The 17,252-nt window shown below is 41.7% G+C and overlaps 2 protein-coding genes across 2 annotated transcripts; one reads left to right on the top strand and one right to left on the bottom strand.

Moving 5' to 3' along the window:
• The first annotated feature begins 5,264 nt into the window (after positions 1 to 5,264).
• Positions 5,265 to 12,104, top strand: pla2g15 (phospholipase A2, group XV). The gene is given in 6 exon segments (NM_001139846.1): positions 5,265 to 5,636; positions 6,850 to 7,006; positions 7,858 to 7,976; positions 8,101 to 8,199; positions 10,690 to 10,914; positions 11,067 to 12,104. Coding segments are annotated over 6 exon segments (1,263 nt in total). The 5' UTR covers positions 5,265 to 5,485; the 3' UTR covers positions 11,579 to 12,104.
• Positions 12,105 to 12,765: 661 nt separating this feature from the next.
• On the bottom strand, positions 12,766 to 17,136 carry usb1 (U6 snRNA biogenesis 1). Its single transcript, XM_014124388.3, has 7 exons — positions 16,545 to 17,136; positions 16,218 to 16,384; positions 15,920 to 16,103; positions 15,678 to 15,731; positions 15,448 to 15,553; positions 15,127 to 15,210; positions 12,766 to 12,949 (listed from the first exon to the last, which is right to left on the bottom strand). Exons 1-7 carry the CDS (start codon positions 16,691 to 16,693, stop codon positions 12,845 to 12,847), a joined length of 849 nt encoding a protein of 282 aa, XP_013979863.1. The 5' UTR covers positions 16,694 to 17,136; the 3' UTR covers positions 12,766 to 12,844.
• Positions 17,137 to 17,252: the final 116 nt, after the last annotated feature.

Genomic DNA, 17,252 nt, shown 5'->3' on the forward strand with positions numbered 1-17,252 from the left:
ATCTGAGGGATTTTCTTTTTGTTTGATGATTATTATCTGTTGCATCCCTGCGGAGCGTTGTTTTGACCAGTTATGTTTTCATGCTGTGAAACGTGCCAGCAAAGGGATTTCTTTGTGGAGATAAATGTCTCAATTTCCTCATCAGGGGTAACATCACTGACCATGGTAAAGTTGGTTTGAGATTCGATATTCGTCAGACATCTGGACCTTCAAACTTCAATAGCTTGCGAACCTTGTCACAACACAACTGATAGGCTCAAACGCATTAAGAAGAACAAATTAACTTTTAATAAGGCACACCTGTTAACTGAAATGCATTCCAGGTGACTAGCTCATGAAGCTGGTTGAGAGAATACCAAGAGTGTGTAAAGCTGTCATCAAGGCAAAGGGTGGCTATATTTTTATTTGTTTTACACTTTTTTGGTTACACATGATTCCATATGTGTTATTTCATAGTTTTGATGTCCTCACTATTATTCTACAATGTAGAAAATAGTACAAATAAAGAAAAACCAAACATTTTGACTGGTACTGTTTGGAAATGAGATATTTCTGTTTTCAATACATTTGCAAACAATTCTAAAAACATGTTTTCAGTTTGTCATTATGGGGTATTATGTGTAGATGGGTGAGAAAAAATATAGATTTAATCCATTTTGAATTCAGGCTGTAACGCAACAATGTGGGATAAGTTAAGGGGAACCTTTGAAAGGCACTGTGTGCTACCATCCGCTCAGACCCCAGTCTCACACTTCTTGTTAGAGGTTTTGAGCATATTACTCCAGTGCTAGCCTCGCTACACTGGCCTTCTGTTAAGGCTAGGGCTGATTTCAAGGTTTTACTGTTTACCTACAAAGCATTGCATGGACTTTCTCCTTCTTATCGCTTTGATTTGGTCCTACTGTACATAATGTATCTACACGTACACTATGATTACAAGACGCAGGCCTCCTTTTTGTCCCTATAATTTCAAAGGAAACAGCTGGAGGCAGGGCTTTCTCCTATAGAGCTCCTATTTTATGGAATGGTGTGCCGATCCATGTGAGAGAAGCAGACTCGGTCTCAACCTTTAAGTCTTGACCGAAGATTTATCTCTTCAGTAGGTCCTATGATTGAGTGGCTCAGGGGTGCAAAGGTGAATGACATGGCACTTGCAAGAGGAACCACCCTTTCTGTCTCTGCCTGGCCGGCTCCCCACTCTCTCCTAGGATTCTCTGACCCTATTACGGAGGCTGAGTCACTGGCCTGCTGGCGCTCTCCCATGCCGTTCCTATGAGGGCGCATCAGATTATGCCAGGCTTTGTTCACTATACTCGACTACCTCGGGTGGGTTGAGTCACTGACGTAATCTTCCTGTCCTGTTTTGCGCCCCCTAGGGGTAGTGGGGTGTGGGAGATCGTCCTCGGTTATACTCAACCTTGCCTCATGGTAGTAAGTTAGTAGTCTGTTGATTTCCCTTGAGTGGTGTGGGGGCTGTGCTTTGGCAAAGATGGGTGTTGCTTATCATGCCTGATTTGCACTGTCCGGGAGTAATTTTGGAAGGGGCCACAGTGTTGCCCAATCCCCCTGTCTCTGTCCCCAGTGTCTATGTTGCAATAGCTTATGTGTCGGGGGATATGGTCAGTCTGTCCTATCTGGTATACTGTGTGATCTTAGGCATGCTCCCTCTGATCATCCTCTATCTCTCTGTCTCTCTGTCTCTCTGTCTCTCTCTCTCACACACACACAGTGATTTTATTGTTGTATATTGTTGTACATTTCTCATTCTAGGTAGAACTGTCTGCAAGGTTTCTACCTAGCACCAAATGTGGTTCCCCTGTAGGGACATGCAGAAGTAGACTATATGTTCTACTTAGTACATGTTTTCCTAAGAGTGTACAACAATAATTCACTCTCATTTGTCATTCAGTTCTTGTGTTGTGATGAGTTCAGTGTGTTGCTTCAATTATGTAATTTGTCATAGCTGGTCAAATGTTTTGTTAAATTAAATTGAATATTTAAATCCAGTTTCTAGTGGTATATTTGTCTTTCTTTTCAAAGTTTCTAATGTGATGATAAATGTGTCCCATGATTTAACTGGCGGGAATAGACCCATCTTTTTTGATGCCAATGAACATCCTGATTTATCAAAACAGTTATTGAAGGATGACTGTTTTGATAAAGTGTGAGTGTTACGAGGGGGAGGGGGGGGGGGGGGGGGCAACTGCAAGTGCTAGATCACGAAAGGAGGGGGTGCGGGGAGGGGGGATTATTTAAGATCATTTTTGAAGAGGTAGGGTTTCAGATGTTTTTTTTGGAAGATGGGCAGGGACTCTGCTGTCCTAGATTAAGGGGAATGCTGGTACTACCATTGGGGTGCCAGGACAGAGAAGAGAGTTCCGGATGAGCGGGGTGACATGGGAGAATTTGGTAAGGCTGAATACCAGGCAGGATGCGGCCTTCTGGATAAATTGCAGGGGTTTGATGGCACAAGCAGGGAGCCCAGCCAACAGCGAGTTGCAGTAGTCCAGACGGGAGATGACAAGTGCTTGGATTAGGACCTGCGCTGCTTCCTGTATGAGGTAGGGTCGTACTCTACGGATGTTGTAGAGCATGAACTTGCAGGAGCGAGTCACTGCTTTGGCGTTTGCATAGAACGCCAGGTTGTTGTCCACGGTCACGCCAAGGTTCTTTGCACTCTGGCAGGGGGACACCATGGATTTGTCAACTGTGATGGAGAGCTGGCAGGCCTTACCCGGGAGGAACAGCAGCTCCATCTTGTTAAGGTTGAGCTTGAGGTGTTGGGCCGACATCCAAGCTGAGATATCAGCCAGGCATGCAGAGATGTGTGTTGCCACCTGGATGTCAGAAGGGGGGAAGGAGAAAAGTAGTTGAGTGTCATCCACATAGCAATGTTAGGAGAGACCATGTGTGGATATGACAGAGCTGATTGAGAGAAGAGGATAGGGTCAGAACCGAGCCCTGGGGGACACCAGTAGTGAGAGTAGTTGGTGCAGACACAGATCCTCTCCACGTCACCTGGTAGGACTGCCCTGCAGGGTAGGATGAAATTCAAGAGTGACCAGAGCCTGAGGCGCCCAGCCCAGAGCCTGAGGAGCCCAGCCCTAAGAGGGTGGAGAGGAGGATCTGATGGTTCACGGTGTCAGAGGCAGCGGACAGATTTAGGATGATGAGAACAGAGGAGAGAAAGTCAGCTATGGCAGTGCAGAGAGTCTCCGTGACACAAAGAACAACAGTCTCGGTTGAGTGACCCATCTTCAAGCGTGACTGGTTAGGGTCAAGAAGATCGTTCTGAGAGAGATAGCGAGAGAGTTGGTCACAGACAGCACGGTCAAATGTTTTGGAAAGAAAAGAAAGAAGGGATACCGGCCTGTAGTTTTTGACGTCAGAGTCGAGTGTTGGTTTCTTGAGGAAATATATCCAGAGTCGGACATTTTGATGTCAGAGGGGATTGGCAAAAAGTGGTTGACAAAAAATAAATATAAAAAAAAGAATAGGAATCATTTTATGAGAAAACTAAAGGGTGTGCAACATGTCTCTCTGTATAAGGAATAATGGACAGTTGAAATTAGATTGGTAAATCACATGGTTGAAAAGCTACGGAAATTCTCAATTTGTTTATATTTATATAAAATCTTGTAAGCGCTTTATAGGACAACGAAAGGGTGTACAATGTGTTTCCGTAGCCTGTGAACAATACAAACTTGGTTTAAGGTGCCTAGGTCATGTGATGAAGTAGCTATTGAAATTCTAAGTAAAACATGTAATTAATAAATTAAGGTAAAGGAAAATGTAAATTAAAATCAGAAAACCAAAGAGGGTGTCCCTACCCACTGAACAGTTGGTATGAGGTGTCTAGGTCATGTGATCAAGGAGCTGTTGAAATGTAATTGATATATATATATATATATATATATATATATATATATATATTTTTTTTTTTAATGTAGGAATAATTTGATGAGAAAACTGAAGGGTATGCAACATGCCTCTCTGTATGAGGGATAATGGACAGCTGAAATGAGGTTGGTGGACAGAGAAAATGGGTTTCCAGGAGGTGGACGAGAGGTACCTATGACAGACTGGTCCAATAATGCATTTGTTATTGGACCTCGTTTTTTGGACAAGGAGGTAAATTGGGAAATCCAGTTTTACTATCAAGGGCTGTGAAGAAAGCAGTGGGAAAGGTGGATTCAATCAAGGTGACTAGAAGAAGCCTTGTTTTGGTTAATTGTGTTGATGAAGAATAGAAGAAGCGTGCACTGGATCTGGCCAAATTGCACACATCAGAAGTAACCTGTGTTGATCTTCGGAGCAGGGCGCCTGCCAAAGGAGTTATAGCTGGAGTCTCGTTAGATATAATGTAGATGACGAGTACCTTATTCAGAAAGTGGTCAGTACACGTCACCTGACCTGTATGGTAAATGGAAGGATGGAGAAAAGCTAATATTGTTGTTAAGGGAGATTCTACATGTGAACATATGAAGCTTGGCCATGTGAGGTATGCTGTGAGAGTATTTGTGTCCAAACCACTACAGTGTGGGAATTGTAAAATATATGGTCATGTGTCAAATGTTTGGAGATGGGAGAAATATGGTATTTGAATGGAAAATGTTGCAAATGCGGTGGGGATCTTACTCCAGAGTTCCTTGAGTTAACCTGTTAGGGTGAAAGAGGTTGAGGTGTCAAGGAGCAGGGCTGTACAGCAGATCTACTATGTGGAGGCGATGAAGAGAGTCGAAGGGGCAAGAGGCCACAGTGTTGAAGAAGATATGGAGGTGGATGCATTTCTGGCCACAGTGATTAATTGTACAGCAGTGTCCAAGAAGCTGGACATCATTATATCTGCAGCCGAGAAGTTTTGGGGACTCCAAGACTTCACGGCAGAAGCACTGCAAGGACTATTGTAGCTTGGAAATGTCCTGCCCTCACAGGAGTCTTCTGAGCCTGTGAAGGGACCTGATTATAATTTGTTGTTTTTTGTTACAGAAAAGCAGTTTGATTTTGTTTAGTAAAAAAATAGTTTAATAGTTTGTTTAATATTTTTTTTTAAATGCATCCACATTATTTCCTTTTTGGGATCCTTATTATCCACTAGCACAGTAGGTGGCATAATGCACATTCAATTGTTGCAAACATTATTATATCATAGAAGAAGAAGAAATTAGGTTGCTAAGTCACTTGGTGTAAGAGCTCTTGAAACGTGAATATTGTGATCATGCACTTTGTTGAAGATCCCTAACTAGTTGCATTGACGGGGGTGCCAGGCTGCCTACACCATTGCCATGTGATTATGACACCCAGGTCAGAATCGGTAAAATAAGACCTGTGCAATGTTATACACCCTTTGTACTTCACAAAAGAGACCAATCTGAGGTGTAGCTCAAATCGTTCGCCAGCTATTGAAGTTTGGAGGTCCGAATGTCTGGCGAATAGCGAATCTCAAGCCAACTTTTCCAGGGTGGGGAACTAGTGTTATGAGTGAATGGGAGAAATGGTACCCCGTGGGTTGACTAGACCAGCGCTCTTCCAGCTGTGTTTGTTGTTGATTTTGGTACCATACATCAAAGGCAGAACATTTGAGAAATGTCTCCCGGGGAATACATGTCGATCGGAAAAACCTCCAGTAGTCCTAAGTAAGTGGTCATTGTTTATCCTTGATGTATAACGTTAGCTAGCTAGCTCTTCTATTTTCATCTGTTCATTATTGTGAAACAGATTGTCAGACAGCTAACAAGGCTAGTTAGGATAAACTCGTGCGTCCAAAAAAAAAAGAAACTCATGCGTCATGTTTCTCAATCTTTTATTATTATTTTTTTTAGATGTTCCCGAGTTGAACCGTGTATTCTTTCTTTACATAAAGGGGGTAAAAAAATTAGCTAATATACAAATCAACTAAACTGTTGTTGGTCGATGCATGCTTAATAAGGCTACATTGTTGTCTCCAACTTTACAATGTAGCATCTGTCTCCAATTGTTTCAAATGGAAATTAATTTGACTTGGACATTTTGTTTCTCATGTATCTAGCGACCGGTTTATCTAGCTGCTGTTACTATGTAACAGAAATATAACCACATTGTAGTAATTCTGTTTTCTGTCATTGAGAACAGGACTGATCATTTTCTATCACATTTTTAATTATATTCAGTTATACAGTTAATCATGAAAATAATTATAGCAGCCTATAAATTAGTAGTATGATTTGTATGTTTCAACAAAGGTTGTCTCACTGCCTTATCTAGAGTATGGCAAGTTACAACATTTAACGGTACCCTAGCAGTATTTGTAAGTCTACATGCATGTGATAGCAGTCAGTAAAGTTTGCCCTATGTCAGTGTTTCTCAAAATCTGTGCACGTCTCGGTTTTTGCCCTAGCACTGCTGATACAAATCATCAAGCTTTGATTATTTTAATCAGCTGTGTAGTAATGGGGCATAAACCAAAAGTGGACCTCTTGGGGTCCCAAGGACTGAGTTTGGGAAATGCTGCCCTAGGGTTTCCTTTCTGGGTTCAGCTTTTAACTTGTGGTTGACTCAGGGTCACAAAGGGTTGTATGTAATCACAGACTCACATGTTGAAATTTAAATCTGGCAGGTTTTCAGTGATTGACCACTAATCTCTACATTCCCCCCCCACCAACCATGAGTTTGTTTCAAATAGTTCCAGAAATGGGGTTTAATGAGGGGGGCTGGTAGGAAAAGATGGGGGGGTACACTCAGTGGTTTTTCTAGTACATTGGGCTAATAAATAGTAACTGATCACCTTTATCACACTCTAAATTGATAATGTTTTTGATTGGCCATCCAGTCTTTGATTGGCCATCCTTGTCATATTGTCTTGTCCCACAGTTCCTGGGGACCTGGGGAACCAGCTGGAGGCCAAGCTGGACAAGCCCAGTGTGGTTCACTACATCTGCTACAAAAAGACTGACGTCTACTTCACATTATGGCTCAACCTGGAACTGCTGGTGCCGGTGGCCATTGACTGCTGGATCGACAACATAAGGTTAGTGCTTAGTGTTGCGTGAGGTGGAAAATAGGGTGATTGGTGCAAGGAGGGGTTGGGGGTATCTGATTTAATATGAGCTCTGTATAAAGCTACTGGCAACTTGATATTAATAATAAAATAATTGTAATACTATTATGTAGCTGGCTGGGTAGGCATGAGAGAGAGGGATCTGTTTTTCTAGAGAAAGATCTGTTTTTCTGTAGCCAAGGTTGAATAGGTTATCTTCTGACCATTGAATAAACTGACCTTTGAATCCCCTTTGTAATCAATATGTTTTCAACAATTAGTTGGTCTCTCGGAGCGTATAGTTCATTTAATAGTGAAGCCATAGTTTACAACCAGTTGGGTCTTTTCTCCCCAATTAGGATTAGTTCCTCTTGAAATGCAGAAATTCTACTGAAAAATCATTCAGATGGGTCGCTAACCAAGTAACTACATGTCATTGTGCCGTGGCTTTATTCCAGGAACAACTAATGAATTAAGGGAAGAAGTGAAAGTTTCCAATTCTATCCCATATCATCTTCACAATACTTATATTGTAAACTGTAATATCATTGTAATTAAAGGTAGACTCAGCTAAATGACTGCCATGAGCAACACTGCAGATATTGAGATGAGCGAGATGCAACACTTTGCTCTCACACTATCTGTGCCTGTGCAAGGGTTTGCTTCATGCTATTACAGCACGCTAGCCACGGGACCAAAAACAGCAGAGAAGTTGAGCCTTGCGCGTCAACGCTCTTAGTAGTTTTGGAAATTGACCCACTATGCTGTTTTTCTGCATCCACATCATATCGCCGAGTCTATCTTGAACTTTTCTAATATTCTGGGATGTCTGTCTGCATTAGACTGATTTATAACCGTACAACAAGGCAGACAGAAGCACCTCCGGGGGTAGATGTCAGAGTGCCTGGCTTTGGACAGACCTTCCCTCTGGAATACCTTGACCCTAGCAAGGGCGATGTTGGTGAGTGGACCCATCACCCTAGCGTGCCAAAAGTATCTATTCAACAGTCTCCCTAATAGTGTGCGAGTATGTAGGTCTTTGCTTGTGTCTGGGTTTAACTAAGCTACTATTGTTTTTGTTGCAGGTATGTATTTCTTCACCATAGTGCAGGCACTGGTGGAGTGGGGATACACCAGAGATGACGATGTTCGAGGAGCTCCGTATGACTGGCGTAAAGCTCCAAGTAAATCAGTCTCTTTTCATTCTCTTACACACACACATTTTAATGTAGATGCATGTCTGTCAAATAAACATTTGTGGTCTGATGAACAGAGTTTGGTCTTTGGATGGATTGTATGTCCTTGCAAGGAGCTAGCAATGTTATTGACACCCCCTAGAACTCTCAAACTCAACTCTGGATCTCGAAGCCAGTCCCACTGCTTTTTTTCTTCTTCCATTGGTCCCCTCTAATCAGAGACTCATTTAGACCTGGGACAACAGGTGGGTGCAATTAATTATCAGGTAGAACAGAGAAGCAGCAGGCTCTGGATCTTGTAGGGTATAGGGATAGCCCCATTTTTTCAATTTTCGCCTAAAATGACATACCCAAATCTAACTGCCTGTAGCTCAGGCCCTGAAGCAAGGATATGCATATTCTTGGTACCATTTGAAAGGAAACACTTTGAAGTTTGTGGAAATGTGAATTGAATGTAGGAGAATATAACAATAGATCTGGTAGAAGAAAATACAAAGAAAGAAACAACCTTTTTTTTTACCACCATCTTTGAAATGCAACAGAAAGGTCCCACATCTAGACATCACTCTGGTTGTAATTCCGATGGTATCCACAAGATGGCAGCAGTGAATGTGAAAAGTTTCCGACGGATAACTTGAAGTATAAGCAAACTACATGACATTTAGTGTGAAGTCACCCAGGTACATTTGGGCAAATTGTGAAGGAGACATTTACATTCACATTACATTTTTCTGCAAGAATATCATCAAATACTTGGACTTTGATTTAGCTTTCCAGTATTAGTAGCCATATTATAAGTTCAACATTTGCAAAACACCCAGTTTTCACAAATTCACAACTCCATATTCTTAATTTTTGTCCAAAAGGAAAAGGCTTGCTGTCGCACAAGGTTAGCAGCTACATTTTGCGACAGACACATGGTTTCCAGATACTCCCGTAAAGCCCAGCTCATTGGCTATCTAGCTAGCTTTGTTGGACCCCGATTGGTGCCAATTTGACAGTCGATCAAATGAAGACCGCCTGCGTCATCGGCGTGCCATGAAGGCGTCGCTCTCTGACCAAATTTGGTGTCCTATAGGATATACTACACCCCTAATGATATAGTGAAGTCTGGTAACATTCTAGGATCTCTGAGGAATAAATATGAACATGATTTGACTGGTTGAAACAACGTTTAGGGTTAGATTTTCACAGATTCCTTTCTTTGCAAATTGAACGAGTGGAAATACAAAGTCGATCGTGCATGCTATATGGACCTTTTTAGGATATGAAAAAGGATTTTATCTAACAAAACAACACTTCATGTTATCTCTGGGACCCTTTGGATGAAAAATCAGAGCAAGATTTCAGAATGTAAGTACACATTTCACCTTCAGAGGTGAATTTATCAAACCTATCGCGGTGAAAAGTGTTTTGTTGTTAGGAGCTCTCCTCAAACAATAACATGGTATTTTTTCGCAGTATTAGTTACTTTAAATTGGACAGTGCGGTTATATTAACAAAAATTTAAGCTTTCAGCTGATATGACACTTATCTGTACCGACATTTGTTGTTTCTCTAAAATCTGCGATTGTGACAAGGCGCTGCATGATTTACAACTGTCCCGTTGACGGGACGCCTATCCCTAAGAAGTAAGAGTTGTAAGAGTTAAATACCCATGCCCTAGAATGGAGTCTAAGGGCCCGTGGCTGGGTTTCTACTAAACTAACATATGGAATTGTTTTAAGATGGTCATACCAAGGATCATTTAGCTATTTGATTTTGAATTTTAGGACCCCTGTAGGAATAAAAAATATATTTTACACACTCTACCGTTCAAAAGTTTGGGGTCACTTAGAAATGTCATTGTTGTTTTTTTAAAGAAAATCATTTTTTTTGTCCAATAAAATAACATCAAATTGATCAGAAATGCAGTGTAGAGACAGGTAAAGAAGCCAGATGTGGAGGTCCTGGGCTGGCTTGGTTACACGTGGTCTGCGGTTGTGTGGCCGGTTGGACATATTGCAAAATTCTCTAAAATAACGTTGGAGGTGACTTATGGTAGAGAAATTAACATTAAATTCTCTGGCAACAGCTCTGGTGGACATTCCTGCAGTCATCATGCCAATTGCACACTCCCTCAAAACTTGAGATTTTAGTGGCCTTTTATTGTCCCCAGCAGAAGGTGCACCTGTGTAATGATCATGCTGTTTAATCAGTTTCTTGTTATGCCACACCTGTCAGGTGGATGGATTATTTTGGCAAAGGATAAATGCTCACTAACAGGGATGTAAACTAATTTGTGCACAAATGAGAGAAATAAGCTTTTTGTGCTTATGGAACATTTCTGTGATCTTTTATTTCAGCTCATGAAACATGGAACCAACACTTTACATGCTGCGTTTTATATTTTTGTTCTGTATATATTATTATAACAATATTTAATCTCAGTAGTTTGGAATGATCAGTCTCATGAATGTTTCCCCCCGTTTTTAACAGATGAGAACAAAGCCTACTTTTTGAGACTGCAACATATGATTGAGGAGATGGCCGTGAAGGCTAGGGGTCCGGTTGTCCTGGTGGCCCACAGCATGGGGAACATGTACACCCTGTATTTCCTGAACCATCAGCCCCAGGCCTGGAAGGATCGCTACATCAAGGCCTTTGTGTCCCTGGGTGCACCTTGGGCTGGTGTGGCTAAAACCCTGAGAGTTGTTGCTACTGGTTAGTGTTTGCATATGCTTTTCTGCATGAATTAAATAGGTGTCAGAACCACAATAGTAAAGTTACCGTGGGCTGCATACTATTTGTAATGTTTAGCAACTATGTATTTTATATCTACACTATTGCATTGGTTTATGTCTCTTTCCTTGCAGGTGATAATAACCGTATCCCAGTCATCAGTTCACTAAAGATCCGCTCACAGCAGCGCTCTGCAGTCTCAACCACATGGCTGTTCCCATACGCACATTCCTGGCCTGCTGACAAGGTGCTAATCCAAACACCCACCACCAACTACACAGTGAAGGACTACCAACGCTTCTTCAAGGATATCGACTTTGAAGATGGCTGGGAGATGCGTCAAGACACTGAATCACTGGTCAGTGCACTGGAGCCCCCTGGGGTGGCCATACACTGTCTTTATGGCAGCGGAGTGCCCACAGCGGAGGGTTTTCTCTACACCAACTTTTCTGATTCAGACCCCACACTGATTCTCGGAGATGGGGATGGGACAGTCAACCTGCTGAGTGCTACCCAGTGCAAGCGTTGGATAGGCCACCAGACTCAGCCTGTCCATATGCTTGAACTGGAGGGTAACGAGCATGTGGCCATGTTGCTCAACTTTACCACAGTAGCCTACATCAAGACTGTGCTCTTTGGCCCTTGAGCGACCTTAACTAACTTCTGCCCCTCGGCTTGCTGTCTTAAGTGACAAATTCAAAGATGAAGAACGGGGATAGTACAAAGAGAGAACTGATAGGCATTTGGACACATGACAGTCTCAGAACCTGAAGAGAAATTGATGACGGCACTGAAAATGTTTTATCCTATTTTATTTTTATCCCCTCAGCAGACGATTGCTGTTTTTCCAAATTTTTACTATGTTAATTGATCATATTTGTAAAGGTCTTTCCCAGTTAACTCAGATTACCAGGTTGTTTCCTGTTGTGCTGAACCAAAAACAGTTTACTAGGTGAATTAGCAGTATGTCCAATATTGAGCTGTGATGAATGAATAAAATCAGGGTCTTGTTGTCGAGGCTGGATTGCTTACAGGACAGGGAGACGTGGTCTGATCAGCTTGATTGTAACTATGCCATTGCGCTATGGTTGGACTTGAACAATTATATTGCTGGAACTATCATGATCTGTGTGTTGTGACGATTAAGTAAAATATGTTAAACATTGCATTAAGCCAGCCTTCTGTGTGAGCTCTTATTAAAGTAAGAAGGGGTGACACTCAATATTAGCCTCATCATAGGTTCCTCTTCCCTAGTCTCTTCTCACATCTGCTGTGGAGCGTGCCTGCAGAGCGCAAAAACTAACTACCTCTTCCCCTCGGTCTTAACACATCTACTTTCATGGATCAAACAGGATCTACCATATGAACATGCAACACTTAACCAGGGTTTCTGTACTCATCAATTCTAGTCATTGCGTCTTATCGTCTGGATTGTAATTTTTGGATTATTCCATCCTATTGTATCTCTTATATATAAAAAAAAAAGTTAATGGGTCTATCCTACTAGTTCACATTAAGTTGAGCTCTTTTTATAGAATGGATTAAGGGCTGTGAAGATTAATGGAACAGATTAAAGCTTTAGTTGACAACTGTTTCATATGTCACATTTCAATAAGATTTAAGATAATTTGAAATACTCTTAATCTCAGTTCTAGGATCAGTGTCTTGTCATACAGGAACTGTAGCAGTAATGCTTGAACACGTGTTTTATCAAAACAAGCCTCACGTACGAAGATGTGCGCAATCTTCAAAGGAAGTTGCTTGATAAATATCGCATCACTGCCGTTTTCTAGATTGAATCAAATAACCTTTCACTCATTTAAAAAAAATATATACTTTTGATCGTCACATTTTACTGTTGAGGTATCCTAACATTACAGTTGATCACAGACTGAATTGAGAACTGGTTTCGTCAGTGTAGTGGAATGGAAAAGGTCTTGTTCCCAGCCTTACAGCGCAGCTCTTGACAGTCCAGTCTCAAGAGGAAGGGTCCATCCTCATGGGAGTCAACCAGACCCTGATGGGCGAGAGAACACACAAGGGGTGCATTCAGTTAAATTGAGTGTTTACTATGTGGCATAACAGCTTGTACTGAATGACACATTTCCCCAAAACGTTCAACATTCTTAAACAGACGCTGAGGTATGTTTGCTCTGTTTGGTGGGTGTGGCTTGAAGCAATGAGTGATGTATTTCATATTTAACTAGGCAAGTCAGTTACAAATTTGCCTATAACAGTTAGAATCAGCTTGATCTACCCCTTTAAATAAAGGACACACTGTTGCTGCCTTCCAAGCAATAGGAACCTCCCCAGAGAGGAGAGGCAGGTTAAAAAGGTCAGAGATAGGCTTGGCGATGATCGGGGCAGCAACCTTGAAGAAGAAAGGGTCTAAACCATCTGAACCAGATGTTTTTTAGGGGTCAAGTTTAAGGAGCTCCTTTAGCACCTCGGACTCAGTGACCGCCTGTAAGAAGAAACTTTGTAGCGGGGGAAAAAGAGGGAGGAGCATCGGCCTAGTCGCATTAGAAGGGGTGGGAGATGAGGAAATGTTGGACGGGCAAGGAGGCATGGCTGTTTTCCAGAACTTCTTGGGGTTAGACCCATAGAGAGAGAACTGCTCCTTAAAGTAACTAACTTTGGCCTTCCAGATAGCCTGAGTGCACTTATTTCTTATTTGCCTGAACGAGAGCCAGTCAGCCTGAGTATGCGTGTGCCGAGCCTTTCGCCAAATGGAATTCTTGAGGTGGAGTAACTCTGCCAGATCACGATCGAACGAGGGATTGAACCCGTTTTTAATTCTCTCTTTTTTTATGGGGGCATGTTTGTTAACAATACCACTGAAAATATCAAAAAAGAAAGTCCAAGTGTCTTCCATAGAGGGTATCAAGCTGATTCTATACCAATTTATAGGCCAGGTCATGAAGGAAGGCTTGCTCATTCAAGTTTTTTAGCAAATCAGGACAGGTCGTGTCACTGAGCAGCCATTCCAAACACAGGCTGGAAAACAGTGATCACTAAGGTCATTACAGAACACACCAGACTGATTCCTAATCAGGATTATTTGTGAGGATAATTATGAGAGTAGACTTTTCTGGGTGTTTGGAGTCATACCTTGTGGGATTGGTAATAATCTGAGAAAGATTTACAGAGTCCCATTACTTTAGGACTTGGTCAGGTGGTTTAAGCATGTCCCAGTTTAGGTCACCTAGCAGGACAAATTCAGACTTAGTTTAATTGGCCAGGAGAGCGCTTAGGGCAGGTAGGGTGCAGGCCGGTGCTGATGGTGGACGATAACACCCAGCAACAGTCAACAAAGAGCTATTTGAAAGTTAAATGCTTAAAACCAGCAAATCAAAATTGTTTGGGGACAAACTTGGTGGAGACAACCGAGCACTGAAGATGATCCTTGGTAAAGATTGCCACTCCACCACCTTTGAAAGATCAAATCAAATGTATTTATATAGCCCTTCTTACATCAGCTGATATCTCAAAGTGCTGTACAGAAACACAGCCTAAAACCCCAAACAGCACGCAATGCAGGTGTAGAAGCACGGTGGCTAGGAAACACTCCCTAGAAAAGCCAAAACCTAGGAAGAAACCTAGAGAGGAACCAGGCTATGAGGGGTGGCCAGTCCTCTTCTGGCTGTGCCGGGTAGAGATTATAACAGAACATGGCCAAGATGTTCAAATGTTCATAAATGACCAACATGGTCAAATGATAATAATCTGTCACAAATAATGAAGAACTGTCTCGCCGAAAAAGGTTGTAACCAGAAAGGTTAACATCAGTGTTCAAAACACTCTTTCTTAACCACATCTCAGTAATGACCAACACATCTGGATTGGAGCTGTATTTAAAGGGCAGCGGTGTATTTTGAACCCACAACCCAACTCCTCTGCGTTTTTCAAATTGTCGTTTAGAACAGCACAGCACAGTTTAATTTAATGTTGCATTACGTTTTTTCGTACTGAATGCAGGCCAGGCTTTAGGCTCTGAGTTTCATTCCCCTGATTGGATTAGATAGCCGATGAGATCAACATGGCAGAAACTAGACGAAGTTAGCCTATGGTTTGCGTCTATCAAGTACTCTCAAAACCACAGGTGGAGGAAACAGCCATAGATGTCATTAATTGATGAGATTACCAAATTAAACAGATACATGGACAGAATAAACATATAGCAAGAGGTCATACCTGCAACTCCTGCAGACACTCTTTGCGAATGTGTTCAGTGCAGTCACCAACACACCAGGCCAGACTTATATGGAAGGAAGGATTCTAGAAGAAAAGTGAAAGTTCAGTATTCACTCTTCATCTTATGCAATACTGTTTATCAATTCCTTGCTCAACAGTGCCACTAGTGTCTGAAACATGCTCCTGCAGTGACCAAATCCTATGTCAATGCACCTAACAGATATTTGAGAGATGTCAGAAGAATTGTAAGAGAGATAGAACAGTGATGGGTTGGAAATTGATAGTGTATTTTTAATACGCTAAATTGTTTTGTGTTCAGACCTTGTAAAAAGTGTCAAGGTTGAACTCCCCCATAGTGCTATCCACTGCTTTCACAAGCTCTAGTAGCTGAGCCTGTCCTGTGGAGACTTCCATAGCCAGGAACGTCCTGTCAGGGAGAGCAGAAGACTAGACCATAAGACTAGCTGCAAAATAAACCATAAGTCTAACCACTTTAGAATGCACTTCTTCACTCATGCTGTCAATGATCGTGATAAGAGATCCTACTGTACCTGGTTCTCTCATCATTAGAGTAGACCTTCAGCTTCTCAGCCGAACAAATGAACCTATAAACAAGATCACAATCATTTTACCTCATCCAGACTATTTAGCATAGTATTTGTTTGCTGCCTGCGTACTTCTGGTGACATGCATCCTCTAACCAAAATATAACAACGGAGAATAGTAGCTCCACTTCCACATAAACAAAAGGGACTAAACATAATAGTTGGGTGTACTGAAAAGAATAGCAGACCTCCTGCTATGTGTCAAGCCTGTTCTGAGGGACTGTATGAAAGGCTGGATCCAGTGATGCCTCAGAACCACTGTCTTAGATAAACTGAGGTGAAACTCATCTGTATGAGTGAGGGAGAAGCTATGGGATGCTGCTACTTCAGTCATCTCATCAAGCAGCTCCAAGAACCCTTCCTCTGGGATGTCTAAGGAGGGAAATAAGAAGAAGCGGCAGGATGTTAAAACCGACAGCAAGCAATCCTTCAAGACAAAAACATTGTGTATGCGAGTGTATGCAGCTCTGAAGATAAGGCATTTACATGGAAAGTACACGTAAGTGGCCCAGTTTCCGCTCTCGTGTTTAAATGATCGAATCCGTCCACCATGTTGCATGCTGTCGTCAGTCAGTGGGTCCTCATCTTCCTCTGTGAACATGTCCAGCACACTGCCAGGAACAGGCAGTCTTGACTTGGAGTCATCGTCCTCCCTATGCACAAATACACTTACTGAGATGTGATTGTGATTAAAGATATCAATCAAGGTACAAATCAACTTATAACAATGAGACATACTCGTTTGGGAGATGTCATAGGCTACCTAGCTGATGATAGAGAACAGTTGAAACAATATTTGGGAAAGGAAGTTACCTTGCATTGGGGGTGCGCTCTTCTGATTTGTACTTCTTCCTCAATGAGTTGTCATCTTTGTGCCAACTTTGCTTCCTTTTTGTTACATCCCCTCCTAATCGTAAATGTTCTGTCTCCTCTTCAGAGCTGCTACTATAACTGACTAACATTCTTCTAAGTAAAGCTCATACATCAATTATTATATCAAGTTTCTTGATTCGTGTCTAAAATAAATGTAAAAAAAGAAATATGCACAGTGAAGTTACAGAAACGTTGACTAACGAATTGCTTGCGATATTCTTCCTATTAAAAACAGTTGTTGTGGGTAATTTATGTCCCCCTGAAACAAGAACGTTCAAATAGGTTCCATATTCAGTGTACAGAATTAATTTTGACAGTAGCCTATATTTAATCATAATTTACTTAATGTTAGTATCATTTAACTAGCTACTTATGTGGAGTATTTCAAATTCAATGTGATTGTCTTGTCAGAAGTGATTATTTGAAACATCCTGCCTTTATAGCAGCATGATCTTCTAGATAGCATAGCAAGGCAGCCACACACCCCTACTTAAAATCAAATAACATTATTTGTGAAAATTCACAAGTGTATTACTGTAATGCATACTTATACTCATTGACGAAAGATAAACGCTATTCGTTGCAGGTTCCGGGTATATGTTGTGAGCATGCCAATTAAAACTTGGATCATTCATGTTCCCGTGCCTG

This window comes from Salmo salar, chromosome 10 (assembly GCF_965601325.2).
Source record: "Salmo salar chromosome 10, fSalSal1, whole genome shotgun sequence".
NCBI classification, from domain to species: Eukaryota; Metazoa; Chordata; class Actinopteri; order Salmoniformes; family Salmonidae; genus Salmo; species Salmo salar.